Here is a 21,746-nt window from a genome sequence, read left to right on the forward strand (position 1 = left end):
TGAAAGTTTTGATGGTGCAATGGATGAAACCACTCTCAATAGTTACGTTATATTAAAGGTACAATCCCTTCTGTGATGCATACACACTTCATTAAGTCATTTGTGCTGTCTCCATCATACTGCATTAAAAAACTAAGCTGACGGTACGCAAACGTAACATTTACATGTGCCGTTTTGTTGTGATCTCTGAACAGTAGATGAGTGGCACCTCTCACAACCATACCACTTTAAAGTATCAGTATGTGACTGAGGTTTATCATCCTATACATGGGTAACAGTCATTCAGATGAAAAAGCCCTGAGAGACCTGTCCCATTGACCCCATAGACATAGACATAGACAAATAGACTGTCCTTAGACAATCCCTCTACCTAGAGGGCAATTATTAGCATCCTTGCAGCATGTCCATGAGTGGTCACATGACCTAAGCCATGGGGCATCAATCACGTGCCCGTCTTAAAAGGATAAGAGAGTTAACCAGAAGACTAATCCTGGCCTATGGGCAGGTGTACGGTGCCCATTCTAGGACAACCTCAAGCCTCACCTCGCCTTGTGAGAAACACAGCCACCAAATGCAGATGGAGGAAACAGAGTTGTACGCTCGCCCTCTCAGCCCTCCTTGTGAGTGGTGAGCCAAGAGGCTGAGGCTGTCCTAAAATGGACACCGAACAAACAATAAATATCCCTGACTCAATACATGAGGAACACAGCTTCTAAATGGCAGGCAGATAATGCCGGCGCACGCTTACCCCACCAGACAAGAGATGAGCGAGGAGACAGCCCTTTGTGTGCATTTATGGTCTACATGTTGTGAGAGCATTATTTGTTATACCAAATCCTTTTTCTAAGGCTGTTATCTGGTTTCATTCAGATATCCATCACAACACATAAAATGTGATCACATGAGCTTTGAACGTATGCTTTGCGTATTGCATCCCCCCCCCCCCCCCCCCACTCCCCCGCACTGAAGATAAATGTGCCCGCTGAAGGAGAAATGTCCAAATGCTTCGGAAGTGTGTGTGCGTGTATGCTTGCGTGCGTGCGTGTGGCTCTGTCCGTCTCCCTGACTGGCATGTCCATCAATCTGTCTGTCCGTAAAGCCAGACTTCTAACATCTGCACATACGAAACAAAGACATTCTACATACAAACTGTTTCCAAACGAATTACAGTATCCTGATATTAACATGAACTAAAGTTCCCCTCTTTCCTCCATGTATTCAGTCGGTTCTAAAATAAACCAGCACACATGAATGCTTAGATCACATGTACAAGTAACACTGTGGCGACAAAGCCCTCCTCTCAAAAGGTAATCTTTGATAAATAATCCTTGGAAATCCTGAGAAACACTTGAAAAATAAATATGGAATTTCTATGACCAAGCGGGTCAGCAGTCATTATCTCTCAGCTCTCAGCACCACCAGCAGAATGCAACAACATTATCAGCAGTCAACGAGATATTGCCGTCAATTCAATTTGGATAAAAGTACCATTCAATGTACTAGAAGTCTCATAATACTTTATTATATTGGGTATGAATGCACTACAAGCCATTTCGAATGCAAGGCTTACTTTTACTGGTCTTACACTGTGGTCAATGACTTGAGATTACTTACTAAAATGTAACTTAATTTATCCTCAGAGTGTGTTGCATTATTCACCTGGTTTTGGACAACCACCTGTGATAAAGTTACTGGCCTTGGGAAAAATAACAATCTATGTCTCAAAGAACTGAATGTCTGTTACGCCCTGACCTTAGAGATCCTTTTTATGTCTCTTTTTGGTTTGTTCAGGGTGGGCATTCTATGTTTTGTTTTTCTATGATTTTCTATTTCTATGTTTTGGCCGGGTATGGTTCTCAATCAGGGACAGCTGTCTATCGTTGTCTCTGATTGGGAACCATACTTAGGTAGCCCTTTTTCCCACCTGTTTTGTGGGAAGTTGACTTTTGTTTAGGGCACATAGCCTGTAGCTTCACGGTTAGTTTTTGTAGTGTTTATTGTTTTGTTCGGCGTCTTTTCAATTAAATAAAGAAAATGTACGCCCACTACGCTGCTCCTTGGTCCTCATCTTTCAACACCCGTGACAGAACTTCCCACCACCAAAGGACCAAGCAGCGTGGTAGAAAGGACTCCTGGACATGGGAAGAGATCCTGGATGGTAAGGGACCCTGGAGGCAGGCTGGGGAGTATCGCCGTTCAAGGGAGGAACTGGAGGCAGCTAAGGCAGAGCGGCAGTGTTATGAGGGAACAAGGCTGGCAAGGAAGCACGAGAGGCAGCCCCCCCAAAGAAATTGAGGAGGGCACACGGGGAGTGTGGCTGAGTCAGGTTGGAGACCTGAGCCAACTCCCCGTGCTTACCGTGGCGAGCATGTGACTGGTCAGGCCCCGTGCTATGGGGTGATGCGCACTGTGTCTCGGTTGAGCATTCACAGGCCGGTGTGCTCGGTGCCAGCGTCCCGCATTTGCTGGGTGGAAGTGGGCATCCAGCCAGAACGGGTTGTGCCAGCTCTGCGCTCGAGACCGCCAGTGCGCCTCCACGGCCCAGTGTATCCGGTGCCTCAGCCAAGGAAGAAGCCTCCTGTATGTCTCCCCAGCCTGGTGAGTCCTGTGCCTGCTCCCAGAGCCAGGCCTCCAGTCCGGAGCCTCCAGAGACGGTCTCCAGTCCGGAGCCTCCCCAGACGGTCTCCAGTCCGGAGCCTCCAGAGACGGCCTCCAGTCCGGAGCCTCCAGCGACGGCCTCCAGTCCGGAGCCTCCAGAGACGGCTCCGGAGCCCGCAACGAGGGTGCCCAGTCCGGGGCCCGCAACGAGGGTGCCCAGTCCGGGGCCCGCAATGAGGGTCCCCAGTCCGGGGTCGGCAACGAGGGTCCCCGCACCAGAGGTGCCACCAAAATGGGGTGAGCCAGTGGTGGAGCGGGGTCTGCGTCCCGCACCTGAGCCGCCACCACGGATGGATGCCCACCCAGACCCTCCCCTATAGGTTTAGGTTTTGCGGCCGGAGTCCGCACCTTTGGGGGGGTTACTGTCACGCCCTGACCTTAGAGATCCTTTTTATGTCTCTTTTTGGTTTGGTCAGGGTGTGATTTGGGGTGGGCATGCTATGTTTTGTTTTTCTATTTCTATGTTTTGGCTGGGTATGGTTCTCAATTAGGGACAGCTGTCTATAGTTGTCTCTGATTGGGAACCATACTTAGTAGCCCTTTTTCCCACCTGTTTTGTGGGAAGTTGACTTTTGTTTAGGGCACATAGCCTGTAGCTTCACGGTTAGTTTTTGTAGTGTTTATTGTTTGTTCGGCGTCTTTTCAATTAAATAAAGAAAATGTACGCTCACCACGCTGTACCTTGGTCCTCATCTTTCAACACCCGTGACAATGTCGCACCTTCAGTGGGATTGTTGCAGTCATATATTGTATGGTAGATACAAGAAAATACTTTGAAATAAAAGTGAAATTACTTTGCTATGCAAGAACAATAGAAGCAGGGCTTTCCACGATCGATACACAACATTACATAAACACAGTGATATATAAAGAAGGCCAGAACAATGTAGTCACACTTGGCCAGTGCTGTGATGTGCAGCTAGTTGTGACACGTGCAACTATTAAAATGTGACGCATGGTCAGACTCCTTAGCATGGTCAATAGCAATGGCCTGCTGGTCCTCCTACATAACAACCAGAGAGCAAACAGCAAAGACAATAACAACAACATTCAGTGTTTTGATCTCCACCCAATAACCACGCACACACACACACACAAACACATACATATGCACCACACAAGCACACACAGTCACACACACCCTACTCTACATACAGGATTACCACACAGCCACAGGGGCTGAGCTTGTGTTAACCCGTTCTCCCCCATCCTGTTAATGAACTAGATAACAGTGACCTGACCATCTGCCTTCAAGACCAAAAGGATCAACCCACACAGGGTTAAAGATAGGCATACTGTAAGCAGCAGACAGCTTGAGCTCCATGTATAAACATGTCACATGTTTACATTAATACTGGATCGCTGAAATGGTGATAATGTTGCACTAATGAAAGTGTTACATCATGGCAGGGATTAATACTGCACTGATGGAAATCCACACTATGAGCAAATAGCATTGTTGTGGCACAATGAAGTGAACTTGAAAGGAAAAATAAGAAATAATGAACCACACTATTACAATTGGATTCTTACAGTTTTTGAATGACTCACTAAGCTAAGTGCTAACATGTTCATTGAGATGTAAACACCCTCATCTGTAACTGCTCTCTATCTGTCCTACAATAGCATTCCTAGGCTGTGTTATTCATGGGTCCCACATAGACCTAATGGAGAGAAAGCCAGTCAAAGTCAACAAGCAACACTACATCACCAGAAGTATGTGGACACCTGCTCATCGAACATCTCATTCCAAAATCATGGGCATTAAAATGGAGTTGGTTCCCCCTTTGCTGCTATAACATCCTCCACTCTTCTGGGAAGGCTTTGAACTAGATGTTGGAACATTGCTGTGGGGACTTGTTTCCATTCAGCCACGAGAATTAGTGAAGTCGGGCACTAATGTTGGGCAATTAGGCCAATTCATCACAAAGGTGTTTGATGGGGTTGAGGTCAGGGCTCTGTGCAGGCCAGTCAAGTTCTTCCACACCAATCTCAACAAACTATTTTTATATGGACATGGCTTTGTGCATGGGGGCATTGTCATGCTGAAACAGGAAAGAGCCTTCCCCAAACTGTTTCCACAACATTGGACACACAAAATCGTCTAGAATGTCATTGTATGCTGTATGCTGTAGCATTAAGATTTCCCTTCGCTGGAACTAAGGGGACTAGCGCAAACCCCGAAAAACAGGGGTTCCACCAATCTTTACAGTTGGCACTATGCGTTGGGGCAGGTAGCGTTCGCCTGGCATTCGCCAAACGCAGATGGTGACGCGTGATTCATTACTCCAGATAACGCGTTTCCACTGCTCCAGAGTCCAATGGCGGCGAGCATAACACCACTCCAGCCAATGCTTGGCATTGCGCATGGTGATTTAAGGCTTGTTTGCGGCTGCTTGGCCATGGAAACCCGTTTCATGAAGCCCCCGACGAACCGTTCTTGCGCTGACGTTGCTTCCAGAAGCAGTTTGGAACTCAGTATTGCAACCGAGGACAGACGATTTGTACGCACTACACGCTTCAGCACTCGGCAGTCCCCACTTTACGGCTGAGCCGATGTTGCTCCTGGACGTTTCTACTTCACAATAACAGCACTTATAGTTGACCGGGGCAGCTCTAGCAGGGCAGAAATTTGACAAACTGACTTATTGGAAAGGTGGCATCCGATGATGGTGCCATGTTGAAAGTCATTGAGCTCTTCAGTAAGGACATTCTACTGCCAATGTTTGTCTATGGAGATTTTATGACTGTGCTCAAATTCATACACCTGTCAGGAACTGGTGTGGCAGAAATAGCCAAATCCACTAATTTGAAGGGGTATGCCTAAGTGTATTTCTCACAGCCCATCAAATAGTGACTTTGCCAGTCTATAGCCATGAATAACCCCTATTCCAACACACTGTCATTCAAATGTTACAGTAAGTTAAGTTCCTAAGTGACCGCTAACCCCTCACCCTAAACACTTTGTTCTGGTTTGCCAGACACAGTTTAAGCATTGAGGGTCAGGGTAGAGTAGTATGATACAAGTTTTTACAAAACATTTACTCCCTCACTGTAGTATTCTATTCGCATTTCATCCCCTTTCCCCCCTACCATCCCTACTTCTCCTACCATCACTACCATCAACACCATCCCTACCATCCCTACAACCACTACCATACATGCCAACAATACCATCACTAGCATCACTACCATCATAACCATCACTGCCATCCCTACCACAACTTCCACTCTAACATCCCTACCATTGACTACCATCATCTCCATCCCTACCACTAGCATCACTACAATCCCTACCACCCCTAGCACCACTACCACCCCTACCATCACTCCCATCCTTACCATCACTTTCACCAATAACATCCCTACCATCTCCACAATCACTACCATAACTACAGTCACTACCATTCCTACCATCACTACCACAACTACCACCACTACCCTCACTACCATCACCACCATCCCTACCATCACTACCATCATTACCATCCCTACCACTAGCATCACTACAATCCCTACCACCCCCAGCACCTGTACCACCCCTACCATCACTACCATCCCCACCATCACTTCCACCAATAACATACCTACCATCTCCACAATCACTACCATCACTACCATCCCTATCATCACCATCATCACTAGCATCACAAACATCAATACCATCAATAACATAACAACCATCCCTACCATCAACACAATCCCTACTATCACCACCCTCCCTACCATAACTACCATCCCTACAATCAATACCATCACCACCATCACTGCCATCCCTACAATCACTACCATCACTACCATCACCACCATCCTTACCATCACCAAATCTCTAATTATCACTACCATCAGTACCATCACCACCATCACTAACATCCCTACAATCACCACCATCATCACCATCACTTCCACCACTAACATCCCTACCATCACCACCATCACTACCATCACTACCATAACTACTTTCACTACCATCACCACCATGCCTACCACTACCATCCCTGCCATCACTACCATCACATCCATCCCTACCATCACTACCACAACTACCATTACGAACATCCCTACCATAACTACAATCACCACCATCCCTAAAACAACCATCACTACTATCCCTACCATCACTACCAGCACTACCTTCACCACCATCATCACAATCCCTAAGTATCACTACTACCAGTACCATCCCTACCATCACCACCATCCTCACCATCACTTCCACAACTAACATCCCTACCATCTCCACAATCACTACCACCACTACCATAACTACTTTCACCACCATCACCACCATCCCTCCCATCAATACCATCACCACCATCCCTACCATATCCACAATCACTACCACCACTACCATCCCTACCATTACAACCATCACTACCATCACCACCATCCCTACCATCCCTACCACAACCACCACCACTAACATCCCTACCATGACTACCATCACCACCATCCCTACAACTACCACCACTACCATCACCACCATCACCACCATCCCTACCACCACTACCACCACAACCATCACCACCATCACCACCATCACTACACACCACCATCTCTACCATCACAACCATCCCTACCATCACAACCATCACCACCATCACTACCATCACTACCACCACTACCATCACCACCATCACTACCACCAATACCATTCAAACTGTCAGTATCATCACAATCATCCCTACCATCACCACCATCTCTACCATCACTACCATCAATTCCATCTATACCATCACAACCATCCCTCCCATCACTACCATCACCACCATCCCTCCCATCACTACCATCACCAACATCCCTACCATATCCACAATCACTACCACCCAATCACTACCACGATCCCTACCATTACAACCATCCCTACCATCACCACCATCCCTACCATCCCTACCACAACTACCACCACTAACATCCCTACCATGACTACCATCACCACCATCCCTACAACTACCACCACTACCATCACCACCATCACCACCATCCCTACCACCACTACCACCACAACCATCACCACCATCACTACCCTCATTACCATTACTACCATCACCACCATCACTACACACCACCATCACTGCCATCACAACCATCCCTACCATCACCACCATCAAAACCATCCCTACCATCACTACCACCACAACCATCACTACCACCAATACCATTCAAACTGTCAGTATCATCACAATCATCCCTACCATCACCACCATCTCTACCATCACTACCATCAATTCCATCTATACCATCACAACCATCCCTACAATCACTACAATCACCACTATCCCCACCATCACTACCACCACTACCATCACTCCCATCCCTGCCATTACTTCCACCACTACCATCCTGACCATCATTACCACAACAACCATCACTACCATCCCCACTATCCCACCATCACTAAAACCACTACCATCACTACCATTACCACCATCAGCACCACTATCACTTCCAACCCTACCACCACCACCATCACCACCATCACTACCAGTAGTCTAGATACAAGAAAAGACCTTGACATTATCTCTATACTAAAGGTGAGAAAAGAACTGAAGAAATAGACAATGAAATGAAAGTGAAATAACTTTGCTTTACAAGCCCAATAGAAGAATGGCTTTCCACTACCATCCGTACCAACCCTACCACCACTACCATCACAACCATCACTACCATCCCTACCATCCCTACCACCACTACCATCACAACCATCACTACCATCACTACTATCACTAGGGGCGAAATTCAGAAATCTCAGAAAAGCAGTACTAATCTGGGATCAGTTTTGCCTTTTTAGATAGCAATGATTAAACTGCGGGGACCTGATCCTAGATCAGAACTTCTAGACGCTTCATGAATACAGGCTGAGATTCCTGATGATTTCCTTTCGGGAAAGAAATATGCCACTTTGAGTAGCGAATGTGCACGCGTTGGTTTTGTCCCAAGGGTAATTGCCAAGTCATTGTAACGGGAGGCAGAGCGCACATTAATTCCTGCTGTTTCATCAATGCCTGTCTACTGAGGAATGTATTATGTTTGGTATTCCAACAACATTATTACATCAACATGTGTTGATTATGAGGTGCTATTCTGTGTGTGTGTGCGTGTGCGTGTGCGCGCGCACGTGCGTGTGTGTGTGTGGATGTGTGAAATGTTGTATCATGCATGCTTGTATACCTACATACCTGTTTATGTAAAGAGAGTTGTTATAGGTCACTTGCCTCATCATCACTCATGTAACATTCATCCCACTACAGGCCATCCACAACTTCAATAGACACTGATAGAGACTGATTGATAAAAGTATAAAGCCCTCAAACTCAACTCTGGACCAAGAAGCCAGTTCCATTGTGTTTTTTCATTATTCCCCTCTAATCAGGGACTGATTTGGGTGCAATTAATTATTACACCAGGTGGGTGCAATTATAATTATCAGAAAACCGGCAGGTTCCGGACCTCGTAGGGTAAGAGTTTAATACCACTGCAATAGAGGGTCAACATCCTAGACTGGTATCCTCTGTGAGTCTGTCTGTCTGTCTGTCTGTCTGTCTGTCTGTCTGTCTGTCTGTCTGTCTGTCTGTCTGTCTGTCTGTCTGTCTGTCTGTCTGTCTGTTTATGAGTCTGTCTGTTGGCACAAACCCATTAAATGGAAGCTCACAATTAGAAACAGCTGATCGATAGAGTGAGTGGACAGCATGGGCGATGCTTGAATATTAATAGCGTTACTGGTTGAATGACTGTTAAAAGCATCTTCTCCATATTCATAGCCTTTTAATGAATTTGAATCAAGGTGGCTCTGCCGGCTTTCTTTAAATGCAACTCCATATGCTTAGCCTTCTAATGAACTTGAATCAATGTGGCTCTGCCGGCTTTCTTTAAATGTAACTCCATATTCTTAGCCTTCTAATGAACTTGAATCAATGTGGCTCTGCCGGCTTTCTTTAAATGCAATGTAGGTACCTGACATGAGAGGTTGAGCTGTGTAGTGAAATGGCAAAGAAGGTTGAAATATATCTGGAAGGTTTGGGGAGATGGCCTATGCATCCCTAATTCAAAGGGCACTACCATTTCATTAATAGTCTGGGAGTTTCTAATGAGTTTCTAATGACTGTTATCTTCTAGTTTGGATGGCAAGGGGCAGAGAGAAGTAGAGGGTCATTATAGGCCTGTCAGAGACAGACAATCCAAAAACACATTGGGTAGATTTTCTCCAATCAACCCATGTAATCAACAAAGAGGTCATTAGAATAAAACTATGAAATACTTAAGAGTTTATTCAAACCGAGAAGCACTATCCAGTCGGATTTAAAGACTAAGATACAGTACAACAATTGAAAGGGGGGAATCAAACATATAGAATGAATGGCCATCACGGTCTCATACAAGACTATGCCTATAACTAAATGAGTCACGCGCAGCGAGAGAGAGGATGAAAATAAAACTCGAGTATAATCCCTCAGCCGCTAATGGTGTCACTCAAGGATTAGTGTGCTAAAGAAAAAAATAACACGCTAAATACTGTGCAGCGAAATTAAACGCCCGAAACACTGGCATGGAGCGTCCCCGACATTCCCCAAAATATTGACTTTGTTTCAGAACTAGGCTACCCCTCACGGAATTCTAGCAGGCTACAGTAGCGGAGTAGCCTATAGCGCACTAACATTGAGTAAAACATGAAGACTCAACTCGCAACTTCATTGCCATCAACTGAACTGTAGCCTATTGCCTACAGTTCAGACGGCATAGATTAGTTTATCAAGACCTGTGGTAAGTAAAGTAAATCCCAAACCTGATACATATATTCTTTGAATATTTTATTTAAATAAGAGGACAGATTTCAGGTAATGGGGAAATAGTTTTACGGAGGGATTTGCCCTTGATGTCGATTACATTGCAGTTCGATGATAAATGAAACACACTTTTATGTAAGGTGCACTTTTAGTGGGCTATGTTGTATATTTATATTCACATTTCACATTTTTCATTTGTTTTTAGCAGAAGAAACACTAGAAATATCCATGTCTATTGTGTTTTACCTGTATGTCCAGACGCAAACCATCCAGAAGGATAATCCGCACGAGATTAGAAAAAAAACTGTAGTTCACAACAACTATATATCAAATGGATTAGATGAAATCCACCGTTTGTAACTAGAAATCCACACAATATACCTTAGAATAAGTTTATAAACGGGTAGTCTGTAAATCCTTTTCGAATACCATCAACCATTTTGTATAAAGAGCGAATCCCTGATTTTCAGCACAGCACCACCGGAGGAGTGGACAGCTCCGTTAGAAGCAGCGGTCTAACCTCACTCTCTTGTCTCCTGTGCCACTGAGGCACCAGCCACCAGCTCCAACCTCACCTACTGGCTGCGTCCCGATCCGATTTACATACAATCACAGGACGAACCAATCAAAAGCCCCGCAGAAAGCTCCTCCAGAGCGAGAGTGGAGACAGACAATCTGCCTCGTCTGATTTCATTCGCTGGATATTATTGTCCTTGATTTGAGATGAATTGGGTTTGGGGGTATGTCGAATGTCCCCCTTCCTACTGTTCAGAATTTTGCGACACTGAAATTAGTCAGTCAAGTCCTGCAAACCATCATGCAAGTAAGTCACCATTAACAGAGGAGGTATTACAAATACATACTAATACAATAATCTATGTTTTCGGGAAATTATTCATAATTTGCTCATCAATGTGCACATTATCAAATGGTACCACATTTTTTTCTAAACTGAACAGTGTTGTAAAAGCATATTCCTTCAAGTTATTCTACCAAACACAGAACCTTTTCAATGGAAATTGAGCTGACTACATCTCAATAAATTGATATGGTAAACCAGGAACCCTATCCTTCTTGAAACAATAATGAAGCTGAACAATTATCTTTGAATTCCAGGCTAGGGTATGTGTATAGGCTTATTCAAATATAATTTTATTTTAAGTCACCAAGCATGATCAACATTCAAGCCAAAATAGCTATGTGTCACGTACACCATTAACATAATCAAACATGATGCACACGGATAGTCATCCAGCCCCATATGTCAACCATGTCATTGCCACTGCCAAATCAAGTTACAGCATGATTTATGGTTGGAATAAGTGGAAACCTTCCATATAACATTCTCCCAACGGGCTTGTGTGTATCATGGCACATCTGTGCACAGAAGACCCATCTCACCCAGATATTGCTGAAATTGCATCGATTTATCATATTGTCATACATTTACATGTGAAATATGGTATTGGAGAAAACAGGGGATATATGTAAATGTCAATATGTGCATGAGAACTAAGCATGATTATTTCAGACATTGAATGGGCAAAACATCCAGTCTTATGTGTCTCTTATTTTGAGAAGGATTATGATGGTACTCTAATGGGGTGTGGAAGCAATACCACAGATGTGATTTTGTGACTGGAGTTTCACATTCTATTATCCATGAAAGTGTTCTGCAGAGCTCCAGATTGCATTGTCAACCTCGGCTACAACCACTGTGACAGGCTGAATTACTAGGCCTTGGCGCATGGGACCCCGGGCCCCACACTCAGACTTGGTTGGCACTTATGGTTCTGAGACGGTTGTGTAAGAAGAATCAGAGTGATGTTAGATGACCTCTCTTCTCGACCTCTTGACACCAACACAAAGCTCTCAATGTGATGCCTTGGTAAAATTATCTGACAAGGGACACCTTTGTCTTTGTCTGAATTTTTTTTTAAACTCCTATCCAGCCTTTGTGTGCAATGTATTATTATTAGTGCACTCATCTGCTCTTATTCATATGTATTGCCTGTTACAAGGAGTCATAAGCTCCTTTATACTGAACAAAAATATAAACGCAATATGCAACAGTTCATATGAGGAAATTAGTTAATAAAAACAATTAATTAGGCCCTAATATATGGATTTCACATGACTGGGCAGGGGTGCAGCTATACTGTAGGTGGGCCTGGGAGGGCATAGGCCCACCCACTTGGGAGCCAGCCCCCCCAGACGATCCCGCAGGTGTAGAAGCCGGATGTGGAGGTCCTGGGCTGGAGTGGTTGCACATGGTCTGCGGTTGTGAGGCCGGTTGGACACACTGCCAAATTCTCTAAAAGGACGTTGGAGTCGGCTTATGATAGAGAAATTAACATTCAATTCTCTGGCAATAGCTCTGGTGGACATTCCTGCAGTCAGCATGCCAATTGCACACTCCCTAAAAACTTGAGACATATGTGGCATTGTGTTGTGTGACAAAACGACACATTTTAAAGTGGCCTTTTATTGTACCCAGCACAAGGTGTACCTGTGTAATGATCATACTGTTTGATCAGCTTGTTGATAAGCCACACCTGTCAGGTGGATGGATTATCTTGACAAAGGGTAAAATGCTCACTAACAGGGATGTTAACATATTTGTGCACACCATTTGAGAGAAATAAGCTTTTTGTGCATATGGAACATTTCTGGGATCTTTTCTTTCAGCTCATGAAACATGGGACCAGCACTTTACATTTTGCATTTATAGTTATTTCAGTGTAGTTAGCCTTATAATGCATAATGTCACCTGTTTGTGAAGCTTAATTAATACATTTAGTCAGTATGTGTTTATCACGCCTGTTTTAATAAGCCTTCATATGTTAAAGTAATCCTTAGTAGGACTAGCACTAAGGGCCAAAATAAGGGCACTTTAAATGCCATTCATAATGCATTACACTTAGACAGCTCACAGAAAGGGTTACCAAAGCATCAGCAACATCAACACAACCCAAACTAACCTAAGATGGAGACAACAGTTATTTAGGACTTTGAACCTTTAAGAACAGATTAAATGTGTTCTTGGAACGTTCTTCTAACATCAGGCAAATGTTTTGGTACAAACATTCTATAATCATCAGTACAGCTGGACAGTTTTTATGTTATGAGAGCATTTGCCTCAACCTAAGGAATGTTCTGGAAACTTTCACAGAAGCAACTTACTTTTGATGGGAATACATTACTGACACATTGTGTCATTACATAACTTGGAAACCTATGATACCTTTTGGGGAATGTTCTGTGGTGGTTATTACAGACATTCCAAAGATATTTCATTTTTATTTTATTTTATAAAAAACCTTCTTTGAACTTTGGGGGGATGTTATCATCCTGATGTTAGATAGAAGCTCCCAAGTGGTGCAGCGGTCTAAGGCACTGCATCTCAGTGCTAGAGGTGTCACTACAGACCCTTGTTTGATTCCAGGCTGAATCACAACTGGCCGTGATTGGGAGTCCCAGAGGGTGGTGCACAATTGGCTTAGTGTTGTCTGGGTTTGGCCGGGGTAGGCCGTCATTGTAAATAAGAATTTGTTCTAACTGGCTTGCCTAGTTAAATAAATAAATTTAATTTTAAAAATAACCCTAATTTGAATTTCTTGATAATCTTGGCTAATATTCTGGGAATGTTCCCGGTTTGCTTGGTGGCCACTGACTTGGCAGTGATATATTATCTTGAGAGTTGAGACACTGACTTCTGAAGTTGTGGGCGAGTTGGAGAAACACCTTCCCTCGATTCCACTTCCAGTCCCTGGAATCTCTGTCTGAAAGAGAAATCATTACTCACCATCAGTAAATAGGGGTTCAGTCTCAGGGCAGTATGATCCAACCAGAGCCCACCCACCTTAGCTGGCAGCCTGGATGTCCTTCTACCAAGCCTGGGCAGGGAGAGTCTGAGAGAGGAAATATGATTCATATTAGTTGGGTCAGTTAACGCGTCAATCAGTAATTTAAGCAATAAAAAAGTGCACTCCCCACCCATGTTTTGGTGGAAAGCTGAGGGATGGTGCTGGAGAAATGTAACCACTCTCAAATTCATAGACAGAGCTATGGATGCAAGGAGTGGCCATCCATGATATTAAAATTGAAGTTTTAACTAAGTTTTGAGGCTATATAGTGTTTGTTTACATTTACTTTGTTTACAAACATTGACGTAAAACAAGCTTTTATTTTGGGTTCTGATGGGGTACGACAGTTGAACTAAGCTCATGAGGCCTTTATAAGTTATAGAATCAATGGGTACATATCATTAATTTATAAGTCCAAAAATGGATGTAGCAACTGCAGATTGCCCCTTTAAGTACCTCTAGCTAACCTTTTGTCTAGCTAAACGTTTGAAGATGTTAGGAGAAACAAGAAAACACAAACTTTAGATGTACAAATGAAGGTGATAAAGGTGGTGATAATAGGAAATTACTTTTCAAACTTGATCAAAGCACTTTTGTAATCGAAGTGATGTTGAAAACGCAACAGGATTTGGATACTCACGCCACAAAGAGGAGAGAGATAGCTAATTACCCTTGTCACAATCAACAGAGAGGCACACACACACATACGCACAAATGCACACACACACAAACACACACACACACACACACAAACACACACAAAGTAAGCTGTATTTTTTTCTATAACAGTAGTTGATTGAGGTATGCAGTTTTTTCCCCCAAAGACCTTGCATCCCTGTTGGCATTGTGTTTAATTAAGATAGAAAGGACAACATGCTAATTTGTGTCAGAGTATAAGGCAAGACGTATTTTCAGTTTGGCATCACTATCTTTGAAAGTGTTTCTTTTGTTACATGTACATGTTTATTCTACAACATCCAGTCACATTTACTTGCATGCCTAAATGTGCAACCAGGTGCTCCGAGCAAAAAGTACACTTATATAAAAAATAAAAACTCTTGATGCTTCCAACAATTTAATTGGATTTTATTATTGTCATATAGCCAATATTTATTTTTGGTGTATTGCACACCTGTAGCCTATAGCCTGTTTGCATATGGGCATTTCCATGTAAAAGGACCCATGAGCGCCAACATGTGAAGTTCATAGGAGCATGTCAAATAGTCAAACAAAATACGCACTATACACACACACACACACACACACACACACACACACACACACACACACACACACACACACACACACACACACACACACACACACACACACACGTAGACATGGATTTTGTGTTGTAGGCATGTGGTACTAGAGTAGTGGCCTGAGGGCACACACTTAATTTGTTGTGAAATCTGTTGTGAAATGTTTTGTAATGTTTTAAAAGTTCGATATAACTGCCTTCATTTTGCCTTGTAATTCCATTACCAAAAACCCACATATCTTTAAGATATTTTCTAATTTCTCTCCCTCATGAGGAGGGAGCATGATGAAAGTTCACAGAAGTAACAAGTATAGGTAGACCTACCAATTATTTATAGTGTTTTTAATGATATCAACTTTGTTTATGAATTATTAAGTGATTAACTCTTAATTCTGTTACCAAATTGGTAACTGAATTACTGCAATAGAATTGTCTACAATGGCAAATCATAATAGTCACAAACCACAGTTGGATCACCTGCTACTGTTCTCCCTTCCACTGGCATACTGTTATCTTCAGCTCATACCTGTTATTTCTTTCTCTTTCTGTCATCTGGTGGTTAAACCAAGACTGTGAAAACAGTCTGGATAACTCCTCCCTCTCACTCTCCTTCTCTCTGCTGCTCACTTTCTCTCGCTCTCTCTCTTCTCTCTCTCTCTCCAATTAATTTCACCTCGCCCCGCTCTTACTGACACCTACCATGACACCTACCATCTACCCTCTTTCAAGTTACTGTGACAAGCATCCTCACCCACTGAGCACTGACCGACATCGGATGTCCATGGACATTGAAACGCAGTTTAAATTTGCTCAATCTGCCCTGGCCAAAATCCACCCTGACCAAATCTGAACCAATCATAGATCTCTATGTCTCACTAGTTCGGACAGCACAGTAGAGCACAGTCAAGTACAGTACATAACAGTAAAGGAAAGTATATTACAGTACTGTACAGTAGAGCACACTAGAGTTGAGTAAAGTATAATGTACTGTATTGTACTGTATCCTACTTTACTGTACTCTCCTGTACTGTACTGAACTCTACTGTGCTGTGCTGTTCTGTATTCTACTGTGCTCTACTGTGCTCTACTGTAATGTCCAAACTTGTGAAATGTAGACGTCTAAGATTGTTTCAGATTTGGTCTGTTCCGGACCAGATCACTATGAAGAGGACGACAGTCATATCTATAATTATGCATTTCTGTATTGTACAGATCAGGGACCTATGATGTAATTTTGTTACTCTGAGTCAGTTACCGTATGTAAAGCTACTTCCCCTAATGTAGTTCAATAACAAAAAAAAGTGTCTTACTCAAGTTGTCATGTCATAGCTGACACCCCATTATTTCTGCAGACATCTTTGAATCTTTATTCGGACACCAAAGCAGATATTTAACAGAGTTTTTGGAAAACGTGGTCACATAAAAAAACTGAGGAAGATTTTTACTGTAATTCTGTTACCAAACTTTGCTTCTGCACAGTTCTTCCAGTAAATGTGTTTTTGTGAAATATTCTGACTAAATTGTTAAAAGTAGTCCTTGTGCATGGAGTTGTATGGTTTGGTAAACTTTGAAATCAATGGTTTTTGTTTGGCATATATGTTTTAATAGAAAATCTGAGTCAAAGCGTAATTCCGTTCCGTTACCGCAGAATTTCCCATACCTGTAAGAGGAAGATAATGAGTTACATGTATTAGAGCTAAAGCCAGGACTGTTTCCTGACCATGTGACTTAACAAGGAAAAACTCTGGGCCCCAATTAGACCACAGTTATTACACCTTGCATTAACTTCCACCTAGTCCCAAAACTGGTCTCCATCTTTCCTTCATATAGTCCTGAGAGGTGTTACCAAATCAATGGAGCTATCATGGGACATAGCCTATGTTCTGTTCCCTGAAACTGCCAGGGAGGGTAGTAACAAGGCATTACCTTGTCCATGGAGACATAACAAAAAGGAGTTGGAACTTATTCCTGGAACTGAAATGCTTAATACAGGCTTCTGTCCACAGGTATAAAACATCAAAGGCTGCCTCTTTCTTTGCTTTATTCTTCGATTCTAAAATGCAATCTGATACGGATAGAATAAAGTCAAAAGCTGCTATCAAAGTGGTTTCATGACTGAAACATTTCAACTAAATCAAAACACTCACGACACAGAGTTCAAAATATTTGTAATCCTGAATAATTTGTATAATGTAGGCATTGAACTTTCTGCCTGTAAATGAAAGAATATCATGTAGATGCATGTATCCATGAGAATCAAGAGTGACGTAAATGAATGATCGTGGTTATTTCAAAGCATTATTTCATTTAGAGTCATTAACATATAATCACTAAACAAAGTTTCTCAGCTTTCTATTCCTGTTGCTCTATAGCACAATTTCCTCAACAAAAACGAATTCCCGATTTTATTTCTATCTCTCCACTTTTAATTGTTTTTTCCAATCTTCCCACCTATAAGCACCCAGAGGAACGTTTTTGATTGCTCGGAATCTTCACCCCCTCTCCACCTCTGATCACATTGCGCTCCCCTGCGAACCCAGACAGATACAGTATCATCCATCCTTATTGCTTTTCCACTCATATCATTGTCCTAAATCCAAACAAGACACTTTTATCCCACAGCTTTGGGAGTGTCATCTCTTGCTTTCTATAGAATATTTGATACTATCTTTGATAGTGGGGCTGTCTTTGCCCCCTGCGTCTCTCCCTGGCCCTCAAGTAAACTTAGATTTTTGGCTTTGATATCAGTTCATATCCACTTAAGAGAATCTAAATCCACTTTCATCTACTTTCAGATCAACCTCCAAGGTGCTGAAGCTCTGCTATCAAGTCCTCTCCCTTTAGAGCACTAATAGACTACCAATGCACTGTTGTTTGCTATTGACACAGAGCTAGCATACTATCCATGCCTGCATAAATGTAACAAGGTAGTTACAACAGTTTATTGAAAGATGTTTTTCATCAAAAGGTTCTCTGCTATTTTGATTGTGGCTCACCTGTAAAAAGAAAAGAGGCTATGTATGGGAGTTTGTGGTCACGAGCACACCGATTCATTTATTTGGCGCTAAGATTTAGTTGGTGGCTCTACACTAATTAGCCTACTCTTCCATAAATGCATTTGTGGATTAATAGTTTAACTATAAGTTGATCACGTTTAAGAATTTACGTTAAAGTTAAGCCTAATAAATGTAAATGCTTACTTTGTTTGACCTAGGCCTACCTGTTAACTGGCTGTTGCTTTAAAATAATTATTCATTATTTAATTCAGCTAAGTTGGGCCTTGTTTCAACGTCCTGTTTATTATTTTTGTTGAATACAGTTTCAAAATTATTGGCACCCTCGATAAAGATGAGCAAAGAATACTGTATAAAATAAATAATTCAAATACTGAGCTACTGTATATTGTATAAAAAAAATCTATATTATTTGATATTAATACAATTGCACAGAGAAAGAGATTTTGTTTAACAAGTAATATATTTTTTAAGACAGGGGTCAAGACTTTTGGCACCCCTGTTTTCAATACCTCACCTTGCGAGGATAACGGCACGTAGCCTTTTTTCTCAAATGTTTTATGAGATTGGAGAACACATTGGGAAGGATCTTAGACCATTCCTCCATACAGGCTCTCTTCAATTCAAACCACAGGTTTTCAATGGGGTTTAAGTCTGGAGACTGAGATGGCCGTTGCTAAATGTTGATTTTGTGCTCAATTAACCATTTCTTTGAGGATTTGTATGTGTGCTTGGGGTTATTGTATCGCTGAAAGATTCACCTGAGGCCATGTTTCAGCCTCCTGGCAGAGACAACCAGATTTTTGTCAAAAATGTTCTGGTATTGGGTAAAGTTCATTATGCCGTTGATCTTAACAAGGGCCCAAGGACCAGTGGAAGCAAAATAGCTCCATAACATCAAATACCCACCAATATTTTACAGTAGGTATGGGGTTATTTTCTTCTTATGCATTCTTATTTTGAAGCCAAACCCACCACTGGCATTTTCATGCCATCTGACCATAGCACCAGTTCAAATCCAAGGGTCAATGCCATTTAGCAAACTCCAGACATTTACATTTGTTGGATGACATGAAAATAGAGCTCTTTGGCCACGTACACCAATGGAGGGTTTGGCGCCGAAATAAGGATGCATAAGCAGAGAAGAACCCCACATGCCTTCAATATAAACTTGCATAGGATCCATAAATATTTATTAAAAAAATACATTATGAGCCTAGTTTATCCACGGAGGAAGTGCTGAGCTATATAGGGATAAAGAAAGGATACTTCCTGGCTAGCGACCATGATTGGCTGAGATAATGGGAGGGTTGACCATACTAACGGTTGGCTTGTCGTTTACATGTGAATTCTTAAATAGATGGGTGGGGCTAAGGCTTAAGAGGCTGTGAACGATGTTGAATGGGTGTAAACAAAATCTTTCAAGGGCATTTCCTCCAACTTGTCTCCTAAGTGGGATAACAAGTTAAACTTTTAAAGCAGCATAACTTTTTCATGCTTCGTATTTTCTTTTACTACATTATTTATACTGTAGTTAACTGTAAATACTACAGTATCTACTACAGTAAAGTCCACAAAAACACTACAGTATGTTTTTCATTTTTCATATCCACTCTTTTTTTAACCTTTATTTACCTAGGCAAGTCAGTTAAGAACAAATTCTTACTTACAATGGCGGACTTCACCGGCCAAATCTAGACGACGCTGGGTCAATTGTGCGCCACCCTATGGGACTCCCAATCACAGCCAGTTGTGATACAGCCTTGATTCAAACCAGGGTGTCTGTAGTGACGCCTCTAGCACTGAGATGCAGTGCCTTAGACCGCTGTGCCACTCGGGAGCCCAAATACTTAAAGATATCTAAATACAAAGAAGAGCTCTCTATCAATCAACAAAATCTTTCAAGGCCATTATATTTTTGACTACTTTTACTTTTACTTCACTACATTCCCAAAGAAAACTATGTACTTTTTACTCCCTACATTTTCCCTGACACCCAAAGTACTCGTTACATTTTGAATGCTTAGCAGGACAGGAAAATGGTCCAATTGACACACTTATCAAGAGAACATCCCTGGTCATCTCTACTGTCTCTGATCTGGCGGACTCACTTAACTTTGTTTGTAAATGATGTCTGAGTGTTGGAGTGTGCCCCTGGATATCTGTAGATTTTTTTTAAAAACAAGACAATGGTGACATCTGTTTTGCTTAATATAAGGAATTTGAAATCATTTCTACTATTACTTTTGATACTGAAGTATATTTTAGCAATTAAATGTACTTTTGATACTTAAGTATTATTAGAACCAAATACTTTTAGACTTTTACTCAAGCAGTATTTTACTGGGTTACTTTCACTTTTACTTGAGTCATTTTCTATTAAGGTATCTTTACTTTTACTCAAGTATGACAATTGCGTACTTTTTCCACCACTGATCAAAGGTGCCTATAATTTGGGACCTGACTGTATATCTTGTACAGTCGCCACTTACTCACCAGCTTATTCCCCTCCTTCACTGTGAATACATTTTGTGATATTCATTGTGGGGATTTGCACAAGCCTTCCTTGTCTGTGTCCTCACTGCATATCCACCGTGACGACCTGGCTCACAACATGAAAGGTCAGTTCACCTGTGGGCAATTGGGCTGTAGGCCTAACTAGTTTGATGGATTTCTATCTACTAGTAAGTCATATCTATCAAACTGGTTGGGAATAGTCATGGTACATAGGATGCCAGGATAAATGTCTTATGCCATCCCTGAGGCATTTTTATTGACTCTTAACTTGAGATGAAACACTTTGTTTTGCCTTTGTTGATTATGAAATACATATTTTCCCTCAATTAATGCTAACACTGAATAGAAGGTCTATTTACTTAATCAAAGACTTTTGATGACATCTAGTGGTCAAACCGAAGAAGTGGTGAGTCATCAAAATATAACATTTTATAATATCGAATTAATGTATACTTCATTCACAGTTTAAATGATTTTACCAAGTAATGCCTGTAGATTACGACACATTAAATGATATGAAAACATTTCCCCTATATTCTTCTGTGATTTGTGCACTTATCAAACGGCAAGATGTTTCTGTCGGATGCAGTAGAATGTAAAGGGATGATAATGATGTTCAACACACTGCTCCAGGAAGTTGATCATA

The 21,746-nt window shown here is 42.1% G+C and overlaps 1 protein-coding gene and 1 long non-coding RNA gene across 3 annotated transcripts in view; one reads left to right on the forward strand and one right to left on the reverse strand.

Moving 5' to 3' along the window:
• fstl5 (follistatin-like 5) overlaps positions 1 to 11,086 on the reverse strand; it is a 227,331-nt gene extending 216,245 nt beyond the window's left edge. Inside the window, exon 1 of one of the 2 annotated variants that reach the window (XM_071399063.1) lies at positions 10,689 to 11,086. In XM_071399063.1, the coding sequence (XP_071255164.1) occupies positions 10,689 to 10,711 (23 nt within the window). In that variant the 5' untranslated portion in view covers positions 10,712 to 11,086. The remainder of the gene's footprint in view (positions 1 to 10,688) is intronic. The other variant, XM_071399064.1, reaches the window with a different exon arrangement.
• LOC139574467 (uncharacterized) overlaps positions 1 to 21,746 on the forward strand; it is a 436,827-nt gene that overhangs the window by 398,614 nt on the left and 16,467 nt on the right. The gene's annotated exons all lie outside the window — the stretch shown is intronic.

Source organism: Salvelinus alpinus, chromosome 4, assembly GCF_045679555.1.
Source record: "Salvelinus alpinus chromosome 4, SLU_Salpinus.1, whole genome shotgun sequence".
Classification (NCBI taxonomy): Eukaryota; Metazoa; Chordata; class Actinopteri; order Salmoniformes; family Salmonidae; genus Salvelinus; species Salvelinus alpinus.